At 35.3% G+C, this 23,495-nt stretch overlaps 3 protein-coding genes across 6 annotated transcripts in view; 2 read left to right on the forward strand and 1 right to left on the reverse strand.

The window, feature by feature from the left end:
- The window catches only part of LOC142338026 (uncharacterized), a 41,402-nt gene extending 40,721 nt beyond the window's left edge, over positions 1-681 (forward strand). The window contains exon 8 of the mRNA XM_075387659.1: positions 659-681. Within this exon, the coding sequence (XP_075243774.1) occupies positions 659-681 (23 nt within the window). The remainder of the gene's footprint in view (positions 1-658) is intronic.
- The window catches only part of LOC142337517 (uncharacterized), a 320,572-nt gene that overhangs the window by 63,364 nt on the left and 233,713 nt on the right, over positions 1-23,495 (forward strand). The window lies entirely within an intron of this gene.
- Positions 2,299-23,495, reverse strand: part of LOC142337519 (uncharacterized) — a 51,262-nt gene continuing 30,065 nt past the window's right edge. Inside the window, exons 3-6 of one of the 2 annotated variants that reach the window (XM_075386803.1) lie at positions 21,125-21,763; positions 20,492-20,743; positions 14,677-15,294; positions 2,299-2,525 (exon numbers count right to left, since the gene is read on the reverse strand). In XM_075386803.1, coding sequence (XP_075242918.1) covers positions 2,299-2,525; positions 14,677-15,294; positions 20,492-20,743; positions 21,125-21,763 — 1,736 coding nt within the window. Of the gene's footprint in view, positions 2,526-14,676; positions 15,295-20,491; positions 20,744-21,049; positions 21,764-23,495 lie in introns of both variants that reach the window. The other variant, XM_075386802.1, reaches the window with a different exon arrangement.

A 23,495-nucleotide genomic window follows, 5' to 3' on the forward strand; every position in this document is an offset into this window, starting at 1 on the left:
AGCGAAAAATTGCATAAAACAAGACCGACAGGACTAATATAATTGCTACAAACTTCGTTTGAGAGCAATTAACAAAATCAAATCTTAAAATATTTTAAAAATTCTGATAAAAATTTGTTAAAAATTGAGATCCCGAAATAACTATTTCCGCCAAAATAACTTCATCGAAACAACTTGTACTTAATAAAACTACTTATGTGAACTTAAATAGTTGAGGCCAAATTAAGAAAAAAAGCTCTATTTGCACGAAAAAAACTGGAAAAACTTAATATTTTTTTCAATATTACAAAAACATACAAGTCCAAAGATAAATTATTTTCAGCGAACAGGGCATCCAAATGCTGGCAAAACAATAGGCAAGTCACAATAGGCTAAGAAACTTGTCCAAAAAACACACAAAAAAATCCAAAAAAATGCAATAAAATTAAAATAGTTCCAATTTTCGCCATTTTCTGTCACATTTCTCAACAAAATGATTCATTTCCACAAAACTGTAACCAAAAGTTATATAAAAATTGCTCAATTAGAAGGGGACTTTTCAATGCCCATTTTAGCCACTAAAACAAAACAATCGTCGAAAAACGCAAAAATTACCCCAAAAATCAGCAAAATAAATGAAAAACCTCCGAATTAACAAAAAATTCATATGGATTTCCAGAAACCTTCAAATCACTACCGTAACCAGCCAAAAACTAAAATAAAATCAGAACCAAACCTCTTAACCAAAAGAAAATAAAAAAAACTGCTTCTTTAAAATGCCGCACGTGAACAAAAAATTTCGCTCGCTAACAGAATTTTTTTCGCCTCAATTTCTCGCTCTCCAGAAAACAGCGATATGAAGAAAAGACACTCTTTTCGCTCCACTCTTCATTTTGTTCAGCAACAAAATCACTCCAAATTTTTTCGAGCGTTTCATTTCCCGCTTCAAAATTCACTCCAATAAAATTGATTAAAAAAGGACTTCTCCAATACTCGTCTTCGAGTCGTAAAAATTAGGAGCGCTATAATAGCCGCCTGAAATTGAGAACGCGGCTATTAAAAATTAGGAGGGCTATAATAGCCGCCTGGAATTGAGGACGCGGCTATTAAAAACATACCCGGCAGATTGCCGCAAAATAGCCACCGTTGATTCCAATAAGCATGATTGGGATTGAAAGAATAGAAGCTATAGAAAAAAAACATTTTTGTACAAAAACATTTTTTAAGTCCGATTTATTTTGATGGCATTTCGTAGTTGAACATAACGTACTTCTGTTTCTTAGAGAGAAGCTACAGGGGCTACTATCAATACCAATAAGCATTAGAGATGGTAACTAAGACTTATAGGAACGACGTTCAAATAGCGGGCATCTAAAATTGGGCTTTATGGGTTTATCCCGTTTCTACTTCTGACTTCAATTTTTTTATATACTGACTCTGTTCATTTTGAATTGCTTTGCTGAGCAACTGATATTCAAAATCACTTTTAGCGGAATGAGAGAAGAGAGAAACTAGCCTAGAGAAGTCAAACAGATCTCACGCAAAATGTTGGAAAAGCGGCAAAATGAGGTAAAGCGAAACATTTTTTTATTCGACGAAGTAAAAAAACATAGCAGGACAAGTCCTGACGTACAATTCAAAGAATTTCGATTGACTTAACAAACAACTAGACCTAGAACGGACAATGAGTGAATTGGGAAATCCATTTCTAAAAAAAATCAGATAGAAAAACAAAAAAAAACAAAATCAATCAAACCGAGAAACCGAATTTTTGTTCAAACACCATTTCTCACTCTTTTAAATTAGAGCGAAAAAAAAATTCACGCCGCAAAACCACTCGCTTTTTCGCTCCATTTCCTGTTTCGGCGTGACCAAAATCACCACTCCAATTTGACTTCAAAAATCATGAAAATGTGTGAACAGATCTTAAAAAAAAGACAACGCCCCAATACAATTCAAATTCTTTGAAATGTAAAAATTCTTTGAATTGTAAAAAAATAGGAGCGCTATAATAGCCGGCTGAGAAGATGAGGGCGGCTATTAAAAACGATTAATTGAGTTGCAAGTTAAATCGAGGATCGGTTATATATACCTGTGTTATACTCAAGTATGCAATATCGAAATCCTTTGCAAGGCTCAAAGAATTATAGCAACAAAAAATAGATCAATTTAAGTTCCACGAAAAAACTTTAAAGTGACAACTCAGGTTCTGAGATTTATTGAAGTCCAAAATCATTCCATTTCAAAGTTTGAGGCACTTTGAGCACATAAAAACAATAACTCGTCCAAAGCTTTCTGTGGTATTGGCTTTTTTCAATCCTACCTGAACAACTTTGCTCGTTCACAGAAGATGATTTCACTGTCTTCGTCTCCACTCTTTGTGTCCACTTTCTCCAGCTGAACAATCGGTTTAAAATGGATATCACACTCTTCCTGTTCCTCGGGGTTCTCACTTGCAATTGGGTTCGTTGTCGATTCCGAAGTTGTATCACCACCCAGATTGAGTCCAGCAAAAAGCGGCTTAGCAGTAAATGTAGTCGATTTACCTGTTAAAACATTGTCAATCGAAGTGAATGCACTTTTTGCCATTTGACTAAAACACCAACGGGAAAAGCACCAAATAAGTTTTTTAAACAATAATGCACAAGCGAATTGCTCTCAGAAGACTGTCTAGCGGTTGGCTTCGTCAGTAGCTGGCTGCGGCTTCACAACACTGGTTTTAGCGTTACTGATGGGGAGAGTGCGGGGATGGGGGAGGAGGAGCAGGGTGAGCGTGTGGGGTTACAGGTGGAATGATGTGGAGGGTGAGGAAGGGTTCAAACTCGAAGAACCACCTTTCAAACCATGAAGTTATGTCTCGACGTTTTGGTGAATCAAACACTAAGAGACCAGTAAACCGTAAGAAAAATTTACCTGCTTAATCCCGTTTTACCTGCTTAATCCCGTTTTACCTGCTTAATCCCGTTTTGAGGACGAAAAATCAATTGGCCGGACAAAAAAACAATCGGACAAAAAGTTGGTAGTATGGAAAATCGAATTGAAAAGATCAATTAAAAACGCATACGCCAAAACGGATGAATTGTCCATGGTGGATAAACCAGTGGGGCCATGGTGTTCATTGTCGGAGCTAGTTGTAGTAATTTTTCAATGAAATCTACATCCTATTTACTACCTATTCGAAATAGGATATCTGCAAAGGCGTAGAGAACTGGTAATTTGACACGACACTACCAGTAATTCTATCAGAGCACACAAGAGCAACAATTATCCTCCATAGACACCTGGACAATTTATATACTAGCTACAATAGTGTCGCAGATTTGGCTCGCCTAACACATTTGAGGAACTGAACGCTACCGGTATACTGATCGATAATGTTAAGAAACTCCTATCGAAGAGGACACGGAAAAAGTATTGGTTCGAAGAGCTGTTGAAAGTACATCCGGCAACTAGCTTAGGTATCCATATGCTGCACCAAAAAAAACCTTCGAGAACGCACACTGCAGAAACGATCAAAAGCGAGAAGACTGCGAGAAAGCGCAGTAAAAACAAATGGAAAAAGAAAAAGGAAAGATCCACAAAAAGAAGATCCGCAAAGAAGAGCCACAAAAAACTTATCTTCTGTGTTTGTGTAGTATTGCTATATACTCGGTAGTTTTGCTAGTCTTTTGTGCTTTGGATCGAGTATATTAGTTTAAGTAATATTTGGACCCCCTTCTCGTCTATCCGTCCCTAACATTTAACCATCCCCCCTCCACTGCGCACAGCCTCCTCCTTTAATGCTAGCATCCCTAAACCCTAGCTGGCTACTACCGAAGCCAACCACTTGCCGGTCGTTTGACAGCGACTCGCCTGACGTTAATCGACTATGTTAAAAGTATTTATTTATTTAGCATTATTACGCATGATTGTCTATCATCTTTGGGTTCATTGTTCCGACCACTGGGTTCATTGTTCTTGAGGGGGGGGGGGTGGGGGGGGGGGTGACGAACTATATACTCAACTGCGTTTTTTTTTGTTCAGACAATTTCGACCGATCGATATATTCATCGTAGAGAGTTGTGAGTGGTATCATTAAAAATTAAAAAGCCCGTCCAGCGTCGATTATGGAATTCAAAAGAATTTTTTGAATTTCGTTTTTTACAGCGAGTTATCGTGGTTTAAATTTTTGTGAATATTACGCCAATTTGCGTTATTTTTATTCACATTTACCAGAATTTTTGGCCAAAATTTTGTCAATTTCGCTAAAATATGTAAAAAATGTTAACAATAGTACTATTGATTTCATTTTTAAAGACAAAAAGTATTGCTGGCTCTTATGATTCAATTTTTTGGCTAAAATTTTAGCTAAATATTTAAAAATTAACTCTTTCTCTTCAAAATTGCCCGAATTAGGTTTCTTTAGTCCACTTTTTAATAACTTTGCCGGAATTACACGCCCAAAAGCAATTAACACAATTCTGTAATTTTCAAAGTGAGCTAGTCCTACTTCCGCTTCCATTGAGTACTCTGTGATTCAAATTTTGCCATTTTTGGTAACTCTATAATTATCAAAAAAGCAGCATTTATATTTGATATTTTCACAAACAATTTTTTCCATATCAATAACATTCGAAACAATTGAAGGTTCGGAATGGAAAACAGCCATAGCAAGGCTGGTTTTGGTCCAATCTAGGACAGGACTGTTACAATCCAAAATTAATTCAGATTGTAACCAGTCAGTCTTTTTTTAAAAAATGATTTTTTTATGTTATCTGAAGAACAAAACAAATCAAACTAAAACTCAGTGTTGATAGGTCCAACTGGCTTCATAAGTAGTTCCAAATTAATGTATCTAGTTTCTTTACACGGAAGATTTTGGTCATTTTGACTTTTAAAAATGTCTGATTTTTAAATAAACAATGGCTTATTGAACTTTGCCGCTATTTTTCTCTTAATTTGGTAAACTTGTAGCTCAGTGTCAACAAGAAAGAACGCTTCTTCTTCCTCTTTTCTCTACTGAATTAGAATTTCATTTTTTTGCGTTAAGTTATGGTTTTCTGGCTTTCATAGTACTAGATTTCACAATTTTTTTATTTTTAAACATTAACATTAATTGAAGTTCACATATTACATTAATGGCGTTCAAAATAAAGCACAATTGAACAATAAAAATCTTTAAAGGCATGGATTATGGTTTAAACGTTTTCGCACCCCTTTCTCAAAGAATTTAATTGAATTTTTTACATTTGTCTTCTATCGCTTTTATTTTGTCTTTTTAGTCGTATGAAATTTCATAGATTTTGACCCGTCTCAAATTCTTTTATGAAGGAAAATATGAGCCTATAATCTAATTTCAGTAAATAGCTACTGGCTTTCATGACTTTAAAAACAATTGTTTTCAAAAGTTAAAAAAAACATTTTTTACTTCTGTGCTTTTTTTGTCTATTCGTTACCTAGTTTTACTTTTTACTGGTGACATATGACACTTGTCGTCAAGTGAAAGCACAAGTGTACAAAAACTAAAGTCTTAATAATGTCGTTATGAAATTACTAGCCTCGACACAGGTTTTTCACAAAGTTAACTAATTTTTGATTTTTGTCCAAATTTGACGCTCTTTTTGTAGACTAAGAAATATTCTGAAAAAAAAACGATCTCAAGCGCTACCTCTGGACGAATAAGCAAACCTATTCAGCTGTTTCATTTTGTAGCTAATGGCTTTCATGACTTTGAAAAAAAATGTTATCGAAAAATAAAATATGGCTTAATTTTGTTATCTAGATCTTTTACTAAAGAGAGCTCGCATACTAAATTATTGGCGTTCGAAAAAAAACTCAATTAAACATATTTTCAGGGTCAAAATATGCCTTTCCGGCTTCGACAGCGTTTTCTCGCAAAAATTAATTGAATTTTTGTTTGCTGTCTCTATTTGTTTTTCTTTTTGTAACGGGACAAAAAATTGAATAAATACAGGTCTTAATGACCTCCTATAGAGGCTATGTGACAATAAAAAAGTTGCATGTTTTCATTTGCTATCTAATGGTTTTCATTAATTTGAAACTATTTGTTTTTAAAAATTTAAACCAATTTTTCAACTTTGCTGTCTTTTTGTTCTTTTTTTGTCTAATTGTTACCGAGCCTTATTATGGAGTGGTTCCATATCTTTTCAAGAGAAATACAACTTACCTCGTTTAGTTTAATTTTTAACCGACGCTATTTTCACTTTTTTAATGTTTTTTTTTTAAAAAAACGGACAGAGTTTTGGATGTTATTAATTTTGTTGCTATTGTTGTTTGATTTCGTTTTGGTCTTGACTTGCTTTCTTCTTAATGGTTGATCTCATCAATCTAATGTGGCATTTTTTTCACCCCTCTGAGGCAATTTGGGCTGAAGTTATCTGCGTTGGAGGCAATCCTTTTGTTCATACATTTTTTTTGAAAAATACTTGAATTTTTGGGGGTTTTCTATCTGTTCATCTTTTGGTAGAAATTTTTGCCAAAAATGCAGATGAGCGGGGTCGGAACCTTATGTGCGAGCGCACATTACTGAGCATCCCTATTTCTCACAGTGTTCCATTAGCGTAATCTTTTATACCGTCACGAGTGTTAAAAAATACAAACAACAACCTCCACAATGGTGTAATTGAAATTAAATACTATTCGGTAGGAAAAGTCACAAAATCTAAAAGGAACCGTTCATTGCGCGTAGAGGGACTCGATAATGATTCACAAGCTGCTAAGCGCTGTAAGTAGAAAATATTGCACAAAAAATACAAATCCAATCCCAAACACGATCTGTATATTAAAGAAAAACCAAGATTGAGGTTGCACAAAGGTTTAATGTTTGTAATATTCTAGCTAAAAACAACAGCCTCTGAAATTTTTGCCGGTCTTGTGGCAACAAATCTTTTTAGAGGGTAAATTTCCGAATGATCAAAAGCTAAAGTTGATCCAAAACACAATTAGCCAGTTAGGAGAAAGCAACTACAGGAGAAAATTTTTCGTTAATAGCTATAAAACAAGTTGATGAAAGAATGTTCCATCACTTCTACATTCAGTTGTAGCACATTCATGTAATTTACTGAAAGTAGTCAGTTCAATGCGCAAATATAGTACAGCAGACGCTTTAGTGGGCATAACAGAGAATTAGACCAAAGTGCGAAATTCCGCTTTTTTATCTAAGGAAAGCGTTCGTAAAAAGTATAGCATAAGCTTGGTTTGATTCGTAGCTTGAAAGAAGAGTTTTTGTCAATGAAACGACATGAACTTTGCTTGAGACAGAACGTGGAGTTCCTCAGGGCTCAGTTCTAGGGCCGGAACTTTCTCTGAAATATTTTGAAAAATTTGCCTCAAGTATCTAAACATCTTGATTTAACACTTTTTGAGAGACACAAGTTTGACAGCTGCTGATTGCAAAAAAAGCAGAAATTATTCCTGGTTAAATGCTAATAAATATGTCAAGAACCACGACAAAAAAGTTCGCTTGAGCTTCAAATCAGAAGTTCCGAATGCCATTTATCAGTAATCTTTAACAGATATACAGGTTAGTCTATGATGTAATCAAATTGGTGTATTTGTTTTTCTACTCATTTTGAGTCGGTCACTCAAAACTGAGAACGCAATGTGACATAGTATTGAAATTGAGAACTCCACTAGTTGATTACTATAGGAAGAATATCAAAACAATCATTCACAACGAAGTTATTTTCTATGGCTGTACTTTCTCGTGACTTGCACCAATTCTAAGATTACAGAAAAAGACTAAAATTAATCTACTCTTGAAATGAAGCAGACTACGCTATGGACACTTCCGTTTTAAATAAGTCAATCACTGTTTTTGAACTGCACAGATATATAAGCTTCCAAAGTTTGTGTCGAGATCTGTAAACAATTTACACAGTCAAGATTTTCTTAATTAGTTATTCGAGAGTTCATTGTCTGATCGCTGAACTCTATAGTCTATTCGAGGAACCAGCATTTAAGCGAATCGTCAAAGTCAACCAATTATATATAGATGCACGCGTCTGTTTAATGCTATTCGTTATTCCAGCCAACATTCATCAATTTTCAGCCTAATTTATAAGCACATTTTATGACTTGCACAATGGTACTTAATTATAAATACGGAGCTCACGAAATGTTCTCTTTGTTGTCTCTAATAGGCTAAAGTGTTACAGGTGGTCAAATGGACTGCATGGGACGCATTTTAGAACTTAGAAACAAAGTGCTAATTGAACTATTTTTTAAAATACGGTAGTTTTTACGACTGAGCTACTTCTCTTAAATGAATTTTGGGAAATTTTAAGTTGGTCACTCGATCCCGTCTATTTTCCCTCTCCATTTTCATTTTTTAAGGTCTTCTTAGTTTAATACATTGATAGAGAAATTAATAATCTCTCACCTGTTTATCCCGTTTTTGAGGACAAAAAATCAAATGACAGACAAAAAATATCAGACGAAAAGTTGGTAGTACGAAAGACTCCCAGGACTAATATAATTGCAGCAAAACTCGTTTGAGAGAATTACAAAACATACAGGAGATATGTGTTTCGTTTCTGTGAAAAGATCTTTGTAGTTAAACATACCCGGCAGATTGCCGGAAAATAGCCGCCGTTGATTCAATAAGCATGATTTGGATCGAAAGAATAGAAGATATTGAAAAAAAAAAGATTTTTGTACAAAAACATTTTTTAAGTCCGATTTATTTTGATGGCATTTCGTAGTTGAACATCCTTCTGTTTCTTAGAGAGAGGCTACAGGGGCTACTATCAATACCAATAAGCATTAGAGATGGTAACTCAGACTTATAGGAACGACGTTCAAATAGCGGGCATTTAAAATTGTGCTTTATGGGTTTATCCCGTTTCTATTTCTGACTTCAATTTTTTATACTGACTCTGTTCATTTTGAATTCCTTTGCTGAAAAACTGATGTTCAAAATCACTTTTAGCAGAATGAGAGAAGGGAGAAACTAGCCTAGAGAAGTCACAAAGAATTCACGCAAAATGTTGAAAAAGCGGCAAAATGAGGTAAAGCGAAACTTTTTGTTCGACGTAAAAAAACATAGCAGGACAAGTCCTGACGTCCAATTCAAAAAATTTTCACTGACTAAACAGAAAAACTAGACTTAGAATGGACTATGAGTGAATTGAGAAAACCATTTTCAAAAAAAAATCAGATAAAAAACAAAAAAAAAACAGAAAATCAAGGTCAAAATGCTGCAGAACAAAAAACCACTACTGAGATATGTAATTTTGATTCTTACAAAAAACTAGGTCCAGAATGAGCTGCGAATGGATTGGGAAAACTATTTAGAAAAAAATCCGATCCAAAAAATCGAAAAAACAGTAAAAATCAGAGTGAAAATGCCGCATGTGAACAAAAAACCACTACTGAGAAACATAATTTTTGTTCAAACACTGTTTTATCACTCTACTTTAAAATTATAGCGAATAAAATTCACGCCGCAAAACCACTCGCTTTTTGGCTCCACTTCCCGTTTCGGCGTGACCAAAATCACTACTCCAATTTGACTTCAAAAATCAAGACAATGTGTGAATAGATCTTAAAATATAGCCAGAAGAATTCCGGAAACGACTCAAAGGAGAAAATTGCCCATACTTTTGATTACACAACTAGAACAACTATTGTGGACCCTGAACCTTTACAAACGCCATAACAAATTTAAGGAAGAATAGAAACGGCATTCAAAAACAAATTGAAAAAACTAGAAAAAATTAATGTTTTTTTTAATAGTACAAGGAAACAAAAAGCCGAGTAAAATTCCTTTCCAATTAGGGCAATGGAAAACTCGCAAAACAATGGGCAAGTCATAATAGGTTGAGAAACTTGTCTAAGACTAAGAAAAATAAAAACTGCAAAAAATAAGAAAAATGGTTTAAAATTTCTCAATTTTTCTGTCAATTTTCCGAAGAAAAGAATGATCTACACCAATAAAGTTCCGACAGTTCCTTAAGTAACAAGTTTATATTCAAATCCCACTTATAGCAGTAAAACACAAAAACAGGAAAAAAATCATTAAATTTTGTCTAAAAATCACCAAAACTGATCAAAACCGTTAAAATTAGCATTAAAATCAGTATTAGCTACTTGAAACCTTCAATTCCTATCAAAACAAGCCTAAAAGTAATACAATATCATAAAAACCTCATAACCATCAAAAGTTGCAAAAAACTTCTTTTAAAAGCCGCACGTGAACAAAAAATTTCGCCCGCTTACAGAAAAATTTCTCACACATCAATTTCTCTCTCTCCAGAAAACAGCGATATGAACAAAAAAAACCAGTCTCTTTTCGCTCCACTCTTCATTTTGCTCAGCAACAAAATTACTCCAAATTTTTTCATTTCCCGCTTCAAAATTCACTCCAATAAAATTGATTTAAAACAGGACTTCTCCAATACTCCTCCTCGAGTCGTAAAAATTAGGAGCGCTATAATAGCCGCCTGGAATTGAGGACGCGGCTATTAAAAATTAGAAGCGCTATAAAAGCCGCCTGGAATTGAGGACGCGGCTATCGAAAAAAAGATTAATTGAGTAGCAAGTTAAATGGAGGATCGCTTATATATACCTGTGTTATACTCCAGTATGCGATATCGAAATCCTTTGCAAGGCTCAAAGAATTGTAGCAATAAAAATAGAGCAACTTAAGTTCCACAAAAAAACTTTAAAGTGACTACTGAGGTTCTCAGATTTATTGAAGTCTAAGATCGATGAGGGCGGCTATTAAAACAAATTAAAAACATAGCCGGCAGATTGCCGGAATAGCTGCGAAAGAATAGACCTGCGTGCCATATAATAGACAAAGAGATACAGATCTAAATTGAAAAAAAATCGGAGCCACTCAAAAAACTAGGTAAAAATCATTCATCGATAAATTAATAATGCTTGTTAAAATTCATTCCGCAGACGCCTCCTATTAAGGGCCTTCATTGCACATGAGTTCCATTGACCTTAAACAAATTCAAATTAAACTTAAGTTTTAAAGTGCAAAAGTCATTTTATTGAGTGAGGTAAGTCACGTATGATCAAAATCTAATCACGCAAATAACCTAAAAACTTTTGCTAAAGCGAGTGAGAATTGACGTCACGCGCGCAAATGCCGTTAGTGAGAGGAAGAAGTCATTCAGAAAATTTGACTTTTTCAGCTTTGCTGTGTGAACAAATGTAAAACGAAAAAAGAGCGTCAGACGACGAAACAAAAAACACAAAGCAGAGATGTCCTGACGTACACTTCAAAGAATTTTCATTGACTAAACAGAAAAACTAGACTTAGAATGGACTATGAGTGAATTGAGAAAACCATTTTCAAAAAAAATCAGATAAAAAATAAGAAAAAAAACAGAAAATCAATGTCAAAATGCCGCATGTGAACAAAAAAAAACCACTAGCGAGAAATTAAAATTTAATTCGAACAAAAAAATTAGGCCTAGAATGAGTTGTGAATGGATTGGGAAACCCATTTAGAAAAAAATCCGATCCAAAACTCGAAAAAACAGTAAAAATCAGAGTGAAATTGACGCATGTGAACAAAAAACCACTACCGAGAAACCGAATTTTTGTTCAAACACCGTTTTCTCACTTTACTTTAAAAATAGAGCCAAGAACATTCACGCCGCAAAACTAGACTTAGAATGGACTATGAGTGAATTGAAAAAACCATTTATAAAAAAATCAGATAAAAAAATAAGAAAAAAACAGAAAATCAATGTCAAAATGCCGCATGTGAACAAAAAAACCACTAGCGAGAAATTAAAATTTAATTCAAACAAAAAAATTAGGCGTAGAATGAGTTGTGAATGGATTGGGAAAACCATTTAGAAAAAAATCCGATCCAAAACTCGAAAAAACAGTAAAAATCAGAGTGAAATTGCCGCATGTGAACAAAAAACCACTACTGAAACCGAATTTTTGTTCAAACACCGTTTTCGCACTCTACTTTAAAATTAGAGCAAAGAACATTCACGCCGCAAAACCACTCGCTTTTTCGCTACATTTCCTGTAGCGGCGTGACCAAAATCACTACTCCAATTTGACTTCAAAAATCATGAAAATGTGTGAACAGATCTTAAAAAAACATAGCCGGAAGAATTCCGAAAACGACTCGAATTGAAAATCTATTTAACCGGCATCCAACTACTCCTCATCAGAGAAAACTTGCCTCCACTAACCTATGATTTTCTCGAAACCAAACCATAAAACAAAAAAGTAAAAACAAAAAAATCAAATCTGTTAAAATATGATAAAAAATCTGATCAAATTTTGTCATAACTTGAGATCCCGAAATAACCATCTCTGCCAAAATTACATCATCAAAACAAGTAGTACTTAATAGAACCACTTAAGTGAAAATAATTGAGGCCAAATTATGAAAAAAAGCTCTTAACAACTTGCACTAAAAAACTGGAAAAAGTTAGTAAAACTTCTTAATACTACAAAATCATATAAATCCTAAGAAAAAAAATTTTGAGCCAATAGGGAATCCAGATGCTTGCAAAACAATAGACAAGTCATAATAGTCTATGAAACTTGTCTCAAAAAACAGAAAAAAAACCCGAAAAACTGCAAAAAAAAATTAAGAAAAATAGTTCCAATGATCGCCATTTTTTGTCATATCTCTCAACAAAATATTCTTATCCAAAATGGCCCATACTTATTACTAAAGAACTAGAACAACTATTATGAACTCTAAACCTGCACCAATGCCATAAAAAATTAAGGAATAGGAAAGGCATTCAAAAACAAATTCAACAAAAAAATAAACACTTAATGTGTTTTTTTAAAAGTACAAGGAAACATAAAGCCGAATAAGGTGCCTTTGCAATTAGAGCAATGAAAATTCGCAAAACAAAGGGCAATTTATAGTAGGGTGGGTAAGACACTTATGTAAGATTAAAAAAAGAAAAACTGCAAAAAATGGGAAAAATGGTTAAAAATTTCTCAATTTTTCGGTCACTTTTCCTTAAAAAAAATAATTTACCAACAAAACTTGAGTCAATTGGTATCTGACAATTCCTTAAGTAACAAGTTTCTATTCAAATCCCACTTATAGCAGTAAAACAAAAAAACAGGTAAAAAATCATTAAATTTCGTCTAAAATTCAGCAAAACTGATCAAAAACCTCCAAATTTGCATTAAAAACCAAATTAACTACTTGAAACCTTCAATTCCTATCAAAACAAACCTAAAACTAATACAATATTATAATCAAACCTCATAACCATCAAAAGTTATGAACTGCTTTTAAAAGCCTCACGTGAACAAAAAAAATTTCACTCGCATAAAGATAAATTTTTCACTCATCAATTTTTTGCTCTCTCACAAACAGCGGTATGAACAAACACCACTCCCTTTTCAGTCCGCTCTTCACTTTCGTTGACCACCAAAATCACTCAAAATTTTTTCACGCGTTTCATTTCCCGCTTCAAAATTCACTCCAAAAATTGATTAAAAAAAAACATAGCCAGAAGAAATCCGGAACAACTCGAAGTAAAAAACAATTTAAACGCCATCCAACTACTCATCAAACAGAACGTGCCTTCATTAATTTATGATTATCTTGAAACAAAGTCATGAAACAAAAAAGTAAAAACAATAAAATCAAATCTGTTAAAATATGATAAAAAATCTGATCAAGTATTGTTATAAATTGAGATCCCGAAAAAACTATCTCTGCCAAAATAACTTCATCAAAACAACTAGTACATACAAAAACCACTTATGTGAATTTTGAAAAAAATACTTTAGGCTAAAATTATGAAAAAAAGCTTTCACTGAAAAACTGGAAAAAGTAACTAAATTTTTCAATATTTCAAAAACATATAAATCCAAAGAAAAATTACTTTCAATCAATAGGGTATCCAGATGCTCGCGAAACAATAGGCAAGTCATCATAGGCTATGAAAGTTAGCTAAAAACAGTGAAAAAACGAAAAACTGCAAAAAGTTAAGAAAAATAGTTCCAATTTTCGCCATTTTTTTGTCATATTTCTCAACAAAAAAATGATTCTTACCCACAAAACTGTAACCAATTGTTATCACAAAATTGCTCAAGTAGAAGGCGTTTCTTCAATACCCATTTGAGCCAGTAAAACAAAATAATTGTCAAAAAAACGCAAAAATTTGCCCGAAAATCAGCAAAAAAAAACATTAAAAACCTCCGAATTATCATAAAAATCATATTAATTTCCAGAAACCTTCAAACCACTACCGAAACCAGCCTAAAATTAAAACAAAATCATAACCAAACGTCTTAACCAAACTAAATGAAAAAAACTGCTTTAAAATGCCGCACGTGAACAAAAAAATTTCTCTCGCTTAGAGAAAATTTTGTCACACATCAATTTCTCGCTCTCTCAAAAACAGCGGTATGAACAAAAACCACTCTCTTTTTGCTCCGCTCTTCACTTTTGTTCAGCGCCAAAATCACTCCAAATTTTTCACGCGTTTCATTTCCCGCTTCAAAAATCACTCGAATAAAATTGATTTAAAAAAAGGACTTCTCCAATACTCCTCTTCGAGTCGTAAAAAGGACTTCTCCAATACTCTCTTCGAGTCGTAAAAAGACAGCGCCCCAATACAATTCAAATTCTTTGAATTGTAAAAAACCAAGAGCACCGCAATATAGCTTCGCTCAGCTTACAGCTTTGCAGCTATAATTAAAAATCAGGTTTCCATTGCATCTAAAAAACGGAAAACTGACCTGTACTACTTCCTTGCCCGAAAGCGCCGCCTTGATCAGCAGCATTACTGGCCAACCATGCAAACGAAAATCCACTTTGCACCTGTGTTCCAAATAAGAACCCACTTGTCTTACTGGCATCCAGCGACTGGCTAGCTTCTTTTGAAGTACCAGACTCTGCAATCCGCTGAGACTCAACCTCGGGTTTTAAAGTCACTTTGGCCGTTGTGTCATCTTTGTAGATCTTTCTATTCGTCAAATTTGGATCATCATCACACCCAATACATCCGGAACATTCTGGCTTTGATAGCGAATCGTAGAACAGGGGAGGCAATCTGTACTGTTCAACCAGCGACCTATGCTCTGGATTTTCATCCGATGCTCGCTCATAAACAATGTCAATTTCTTCTTTTTCATCATCATTGATTTCGTCGTCAAGTTTTTCAAAGTCTTCCGCAGTGCTGGCAACGGGAACTTTTGCTATTGGGTTAACTAATGCTGGTGGTTTTGTGCCGAATACAGAGGTTACTTGAGGAGGGGTTCCCGCACTTTCGTTCGGGTCAAATCGAGCCATAGGTGACATGAACTGCCCTGGCTTTGACGGTCCAAGTCGTCCAGCGGTCATACGCATGGGTGTGTCTAAATAAAAATGTTCTGTTATGGATACAATTGTTTTATAACCAGAATCTTCAGCATTATTCCTTTACACAAAATTCATCATCAAATTGAGCTATCGATGATAGATTTAACTTACTGAGAGTATTTGTTCATAAGAATTAAATGAGTAGAAAACGTACGCGCGCAGTGTAAACTCGTTAACTTATCACAGCAAACAACAGAACAAGGCAGAACAGCGAACAGAGAATTGCTTTTTTTTTCTGGTTGAATACTACAAAAGTTGACAACATATATAGAACGCCTAAGTCCACACTGACCACATGAAAGGCAAATTGAATTTCTAAACATAGCCCGAAAGTTGCCAAAAATAGCCACCGTTGAATCCCCCTGAAGCACTTAGAGATTGCAATAGAAAGATAGCCGACAAATTATCGGAAAATAGTCACTGCTAATCCCCTTGAGCCTCATCGCGACCGAAATAGAGAAAGAACAAACATAAAAAACCGGCCGGTATCCCTGGAAGCATTAGTTAACCCAATAGCAATGTCTATTTTCCGATAATTTGTCGGCTATCTTTCTATTGCAATCTCTAAGTGCTTCAGGGGGATTCAACGGTGGCTATTTTTGGCAACTTTCGGGCTATGTTTAGAAATTCAATTTGCCTTTCATGTGGTCAGTGTGGACTTAGGCGTTCTATATATGTTGTCAACTTTTGTCACGAAAGAAAACCAAGAGGGTGATAAAGCTCTTCGAAAAGAAGAATGACGTCAAAGAAGAGAATATCACATCAGGAGAGCCTAGCGCAGCAGCAACGCACTTCTGGGCGTATGGCTTGGCGAGAAAGAAGACACCGACGCTAGAAGCAAGCACGGAATGGGAGCTTAGGCAAAAGTGAAGCGAAAACTAATACACTCTCGGTTGTCAAAGAGAACCCAAGAAAGTGTCATAGAGGCAGACGTAGAGAGCACCATAATTTACAACTGTCACATCCGATCCTGGAACATCATAGAGATCGGCCGAATTCCAAGAGAACTGTACATAGAATACCGACATGTCTCAAGCTCCAAAAACAAGTGCCTCTGCGAGAGATGGAGAGGAAGATCATGTGGGATGCAAGGAAAGAGCTCAGGATAAAATCAGTGCACATGAATATCAAAAGGAGGATTCTTCACAGGCTCGGTCACGCACTGCAAATGCATGTAAACAGAAGAGACCGACAAGTTGCCTTCGGATAGCTCGACATATTGAAAACATAGCTGGCAGATTGCGAGAAAATAGCCGCAATAGATTGGTAGATCTACAGTCTAAAAACAGTTTTAAAAAACAAAAATTACTCTTTTCATTAAAGGATAAGATGCTGGATTTTGATTAATAATATAAATATGTAACGGCTGCTCTCTTTGTTTATCACAAAGAACGTTTTACATCGCCCAGTTCGTTCTGAGTGGTTCCAAAATCTGTCCGGATACTTCGTTTATGCAGTTTGCTTTTGTTACTATATCCGCTTTGCTGTACTTACCGTTGCCTTACAATTCAGTTCGTAAGACTTGAAATTCCAGAAGCTGGGGTTCGTAACAGTTCAATTACAGCTCCAGTAATTCGTAGATACAAGACACAGTAACAAATAATATACTGCTCAAGAATAGCTTTCAATACAAGACACAGTAACAATTTACTGCTCAAGAATAATTTAAACGCAAGACACAGTAACACGTTATTTACGGCTCAAGTCAGTTGATTTTTTTGCAATATTTTGCTGATGTATAGGAAGAAAGCCGTTTTCTGTGGTTGCTGTTGCAGTGTATTGTTGTGTTATTTCCCCCTTGTTTTCCACGTCACTTGAGTATGACTGTACTAGTAACTATAACTAAAACTGGGACTATTACGATGACTAATAGACAACTAATACAAAAGAGTTTTCCCTATCTGTTTTTATGCTCATGTATTTTCCTAAGCATGTTGTGAAAGCTCAGCCTCAACAGTATAAGTTACTGCTACTTCTACTAGCTGCTCTTAAATAACCTTCATTTAGAGTGACACACTCACTTGATCTCATCTTTTTGCACAAAGAAAAGTCAATTTTAATTTCAAAGTGAGAAAGTCATCTTTGAGAGTGAGGCAAGTGGCGTGTCACCAAAAACTTAATCACGCGAATGAACAAAAAAACTCACTCCACTAAGAGTGAGAAATGACGTCACGCACGCCCTTCAGATGAAATTGCATGAACGAATGAACAAAAAGCAGATTTGAAGTGGCTGTGACGTCATATGATCGTAACAAAAATCTTGACGAAACAAAAAACATAGCAGGACAAGTCCTGACGTACAATTCAGAAAATTCTCATTTACTAAAAAACTAGACCTAGAATGGACTATCACTGAATTGAGAAAACCATTTCTAAAAAAAATCAGATCAAAAAAATTTAAAAAAGCAGAAAAACAATGTCAAAATGCCGCACGTGAAAAAAAAACCACTAAAAATAACCGGCAGATTGCCGGAAAATAGCAGCCGTTGATTCCAATAAGCATGATTGGGATTGAAATAACAGAAGATATTGAAAAAAAATTTTTGTACAAAAACGTTTTTTTGAGTCCGATTTATTTTGATGGCATTTCGTAGTTGAACATCCTTCTGTTTCTTAGAGAGAGGCTACAGGGGCTACTATCAATACCAATAAGCATTAGAGATGGTAACTCAGACTTATAGAAACGACGTTCAAATAGCGGGCATCTAAAATTGGGCTTTATGGTTTTATCCCGTTTCTATTTCTGACATCCATTTTTGTATAAACTCTGTTCATTTTGAATTGCTTTGCTGAGCAACTGATGTTCAAAATCTCTTTTAGCAGAATGAGAGAAGAGAGAAACTAGCCTAGAGAAGTCAAAAAGATTTCACGCAAAATGTTGAAAAGGCGGCAAAATGAAGTAAAGCGAAACATTTTTTTATTCGACGAAGTAAAAAAAAATAGGAGCGCTATAATAGCCGGCTGAGAAGATGAGGGCGGCTATTAACCAGAAACGGAAATTCGGTTAAAACAAAAAACTAGGCCTGGAATCAACTATGAATGGATTGGAAAACCCATTTAAAAAAAATCCAATCGAAATTATCGAAAAAACAGTAAAACTCAAAGTGAAATGGCCGCATGTGAACAAAAAACCACTGCCGAGAAACCGAATTTTTGTTCAAACACCGTTTTCTCACTCTACTTTAATTTAGAGCAAAAAAAAATTCACTCCGCAAAACCACTCGCTTTTTCGCTCCATTTCCTGTAGCGGCGTGACCAAAATAACTACTCCAATTTGACCTCAAAAATCATGAAAATGTGTGAACAAATCTTAAAAAGAAATGGTCGTTGAGCGGCCATTAACAAGTAAAGAAAGAAAGAAAGAAGTTCAGATGCACCCCTCGTTTCTGGATGAGTCTGACGAAAAAAAACTGAATGGGTCCCAGAAGGGTCGAAAACGAAGCCCAGAGTCGAAAGACCGGGACAAAAATCAAGGGCCGTTTCAAGGACATAACACTCTGGGCGTCAGCACAAGATAAAAAATGGACGGAGAAGACCTTGTGCGAACGGAACATGCTGAGGAACCAGACACCAAGACGTGTCAGAGTGCACCATAATCCGTAAGTCAAGAGCTGGAGTTGCCTATCATGCGGAAAGAATGCACCGTGAATGCGCAGTAAAAAGTGATTGTTCTGGATGTGATGAGTAGTTTCCAAAGAAAATGAATCTGAAAATCATGAAATCATGTCAAGGAGAAACCAGTCATACGAAACACGTCCCGAAGAGAAGCAAAACCCAGGAGTGCAAAGAACAAAAGTCCTCGACGAACATGTCCCGACATTTCGCGAGCTGCAAACGACGGCATGGGGTGACGACCCAAACCAGACCAGACCGGAGAAGTTTTGACCAACAATTCATTAACTAAACTAAAAATTAGAACTTAAACGGAAAATAGCCGCGATAGACGCTTGTAGCCTTCCATGAAATTGAAAACATACCCGGCAGATTGCCGGAAAATAGCCGCCGTTGATTCCAATGAGCATGATTGGGATTGAACGAATAGAATATATTGAAAAAAAAGATTTTTGTACAAAAATATTTTTTAAGTCCGATTTATTTTGATGGCATTTCGTAGTTGAACATACTTCTGTTTCTTAGAGGGAGGCTACAGGGGCTACTATCAACACCAATAAGCATTAGAGGTGGTAATTAAGACTTATAGGAACGACGTTCAAATAGCGGGCATCTAAAATTGGGCTTTATGGGTTTATCCCGTTTCTATTTCTGACTTCAATTTTTTATACCGACTCTGTTCATTTTGAATTGCTTTGCTTAGCAACTGATGTTCAAATTCACTTTTAGCAGAATGAGAGAAGAGAGAAACTAGCCTAGAGAAGTCAAAAAGATTTCACGCAAAATGTCGAAAAAGCGGCAAAATGGTAAAGCGAAAAAAAGTTTGACGAAGTAAAAAAAAATACGAGCGCAATAATAGCCGGCTGAGAAGATGAGGGCGGCTATTAACAACTAAAGAAATAAGATAGGCAGATTGACCACCAGTCCCTAGACCACTAGACTTTTTGGGTTAGATTCGGACTGTCATTTTTATGAGTCACATACGCTCTATAAGGAAAAAACCCTAATAGAGCTCTTTCAAAACTAATATTCGAAATCAAAAACTCAAGGCTCCAATACTCAAGAATTAGGGCATATACGTTTGGCACAACTTAGATGCACACTATTGATCTTTAACTAGATGTTCATAAAATTTACAGTTCATTAAGTGAGTTCAGAAGTCAACACACCGCCCGTCGCTACTACTGATTGGATAGTTAAGCAAGAATTGCAAATTCCTACTGTTGGGACTTCGGTCTCCGGCAACGGGATGAAGCGGATCGAGCTTAATTGTCTAGAGGAAGTAACATTTTTTTGAGCGAGGTAAGTCCACAATTGACCTAAACGCAGAACAAATGACGTCACGCACACAAATTTTAACTGCAAAGCATTAGAAGTGACTGAAATTCAAAAACGTCAATGGTCGCAAGAATCATCGACGGAGACGAAGAATTAAAAAAAACTACGACTTGTCATAAATCTATTGAACAGGTTAATGGAAAGTTTTTCAACTTTTGAATTTATTGACTCATCGCAAGGCTGTTGCAATAGAACTCTGAGTAAAAATTGAGTACCTAAAAAACGCAATCTGTTCCCTCTTACTTTGAACATGATCCAAATCAGTTAACTGTCCCTCTTCGTCGTATCCAAATATCTCCCCTTCCTCAGGTTCCTCGTAATTATCTCCATATACATACTCCTCGTCTTCCCCGTCTCCGTAGTACTCATCCCCAGGGTAGTATCCTTCCCCTTCTTCGTACTCACCATCATCCTCCTCACAGTAGTACCGCTCGTCATCCTCTGCTTCTGTCTCAAATGTCACCCCGCATTTCTCGCTCGCCTCTTTGGTCAAATCTGGAACAATCATAGTGAACCGGCATATTAAAAACTTGGAAACTTACCTTAGCTATACTACTACCAAAAAACAACTTGGCACAACAAAGACAAGCACTGTGTATTTGAGTAAATTCCTATATGATGTTGCTGCTAAGGTTTACGGATACTCTTAATTTTCTGTTCTCTTCACACATGCTGCAGAGTCCTATTTTAAGCTCTTCACAATTTGAACTACTTCAACTTTGTCGAACTTTATTTGAAGTTATACACTTTTGGCTGCTGTACATGTAGATGTGAATCTCTCTAAAGGATTCTAAACTCAACTGTTTAAGGCCTCAGATATCTCCGGACAGCACGATCCAACTAACACAGAATGTTTTTCGCATGCAGTTGTCTTACCATCAGCTGTTTGTAGCTCAGCTCTTGGTTTTTCGAACACAGACTGGCCAAACTTGGATCCAGTTCCATCTCCGGCACCTTTTCCAAACACCATTCCTCCACTGCTGACAGGAGCAGTACCCGAAGACTTGCCAAAAATTCCATTGCTTGCAGGAGCGGCTGATTTTCCGAAAATGCTGTTGCTTTCAGGAGCTGGAGCAGCGTTACTGGAAACTTCGGTGGCTGCCGTTTTCCCAAAAATTCCTGATGTTGACAATGTTGCGCTACTCGATCCAAAAATGCTCGATGTCCCAGATGATTGCGAACCAAATATAGAATTGGCTACAGTCGGTTTCGCATTTTCGGTTGCAGTCCCGAACAATGAAGCTGTGGTTGTGGTAATGACACTGCTTTTGCTCAAATCATGCGATACATTTGAACTGCTTACAGGTTGAAATGCGGGGGCTCCAAAAAGAGGCGTGCTGCTGTTGGTTGCGGCTGATTTCAATCCAAAGCCCTTGAAGCCTTCGAAGATGCTTGGCTTCTCCTTTTCTTCATCATTTGCGGTTTTATCTTCTGGTTTTGTTGCAACTGATGGAGTGACTCCAAATTTGAAAGAAGACGTTTGAGCATTCGAGGAAACACCAAACTTAAAAGCTCCTAAAAACAACAAAATTCATCAAATAATCCAGCAAACAGAAAGAAGAAACAAAGCTGGCATATTGCTTAAAGCTGGAAACATATCCGATAGCTTTGTAGTCCCGAGGTCTAAAAAATAAACAAAAGACCGACGGTGATAAGCTTTTTTTACCAAGTGCTGAGTCGTCATTTTTTATTTAGAAAAATTGCATAACTTAATGCGTTGTTTCTATCGGTAGCCCTCTACTAAACTTCCATCAGAGAGACAAACTGGTGGATCTTATCATCTTCAATTACAGTAAACAAAAGTACCTTTGATCCACGTGTGACGAAAATGATCACGGACAAAATCCCTCAAAAAAGAGTGAAATTTAACGCCTAGCACGCAAATGATTCACATATATAAGCATCACAAGTTGGAGAAATCTATGAGCAAATGAGTTCAACCTCTTGCAATAAAATTTATCAGGAAAGAGATAAGACAGATTGAAAATCAACACATCATTTAATAAAACCTTGCCCCACTAAAACTTTTCAAAACTAAGCATCCCTTATTTTTAACATTTTTTTCAGAATATTAGAAATGCAGTATTTAAAATAAAATTTAAAAAATGATAAAAACCAAGGAAAAGGGGTAGAGATGATGGCGAAATTCATTAAGGCTCAGAAAAAAGCTTCAAAAATATGGTCACAAATTATCAAACATATTCAAAACAACATATCAAACATTCAAGACAACGAAATTCGACACTGAACGGAGAAACAAAACAATACCTCTCATACAAAAAATAACACGCAAGAAACGAAAACTAATCTCAGTTTGATTGAGAATACTCTACAAAAGCCGATCCACTCTTGAATTTGATATTAAAAAAATTGAGAAACTGCACAGAAAAGAATTCGAAAAAACTACTACTTTTTTCTGGAAAATTAAATAATCGGTTCCGATTTTTTTTTTGCTAAATTGTATTGGTAGTATGCTCGATATTTAAGTGTTTTTTTAAAAAACGAAATTTTTTAGATAAATACTAATTAGATAGATGGTGCGCAAAAATGGTTAATTGAACCCATTTTTTCCTGTTCCTCTTTAATGGTCTCAGTATAAGTAACTAAATATAATCTAAATATAACTAAATATAACTAAAAATTCGTACATATAATCTAATTTTGAATAGCTCTGAAACAGTGCTCAAACAGGCAAATTTCCTCCGAGCATTCTTTCAGTACGACGCTTTCTACTCTATTTTCTTTAATTATTCGAAGCTTGAATATTTGATACTGAAAACAAAATTAATATTATTTTTATTCTAAAACTTATGAAAAAAGAACTTTAGAATGAGGAGGTCGCAGACACAGTAAGACAAAATGAATGATAAATTTGAAAACAAGAGTTCAAGTCAAGACATTAAAAAAGAACAACAAGTAAGTTTCATCATTAGTCGACCTTAACGCATCTTCAACTTAATTGATCCAGCTTGCAGAAAAAAACCTATCGCAAAAAAATTCTGATGAGTTTTAAAAGGTTGAAAAAATTTGAAATTAAAAAAGGTTGAAAATTTGAAATTTAAAAAGTTGAAAAACTTGAAATAATTTTGAATTAGAATTCAAATAACTAACGCCAAAGACTAATTACATAATCGATTCCATTTTTTTTGCAAGATTGTATTGGTAGTATGCCGATAAGTAATTTCTTGAAAAAAACTTTTTTAGATAAATACTAATTAGAAAGTTAGTGCGTAAAAAAGGTTAATTA

This window comes from Convolutriloba macropyga, chromosome 4, assembly GCF_964194025.1.
Source record: "Convolutriloba macropyga chromosome 4, txConMacr16.3, whole genome shotgun sequence".
Lineage (NCBI taxonomy): Eukaryota > Metazoa > Xenacoelomorpha > Acoela > Convolutidae > Convolutriloba > Convolutriloba macropyga.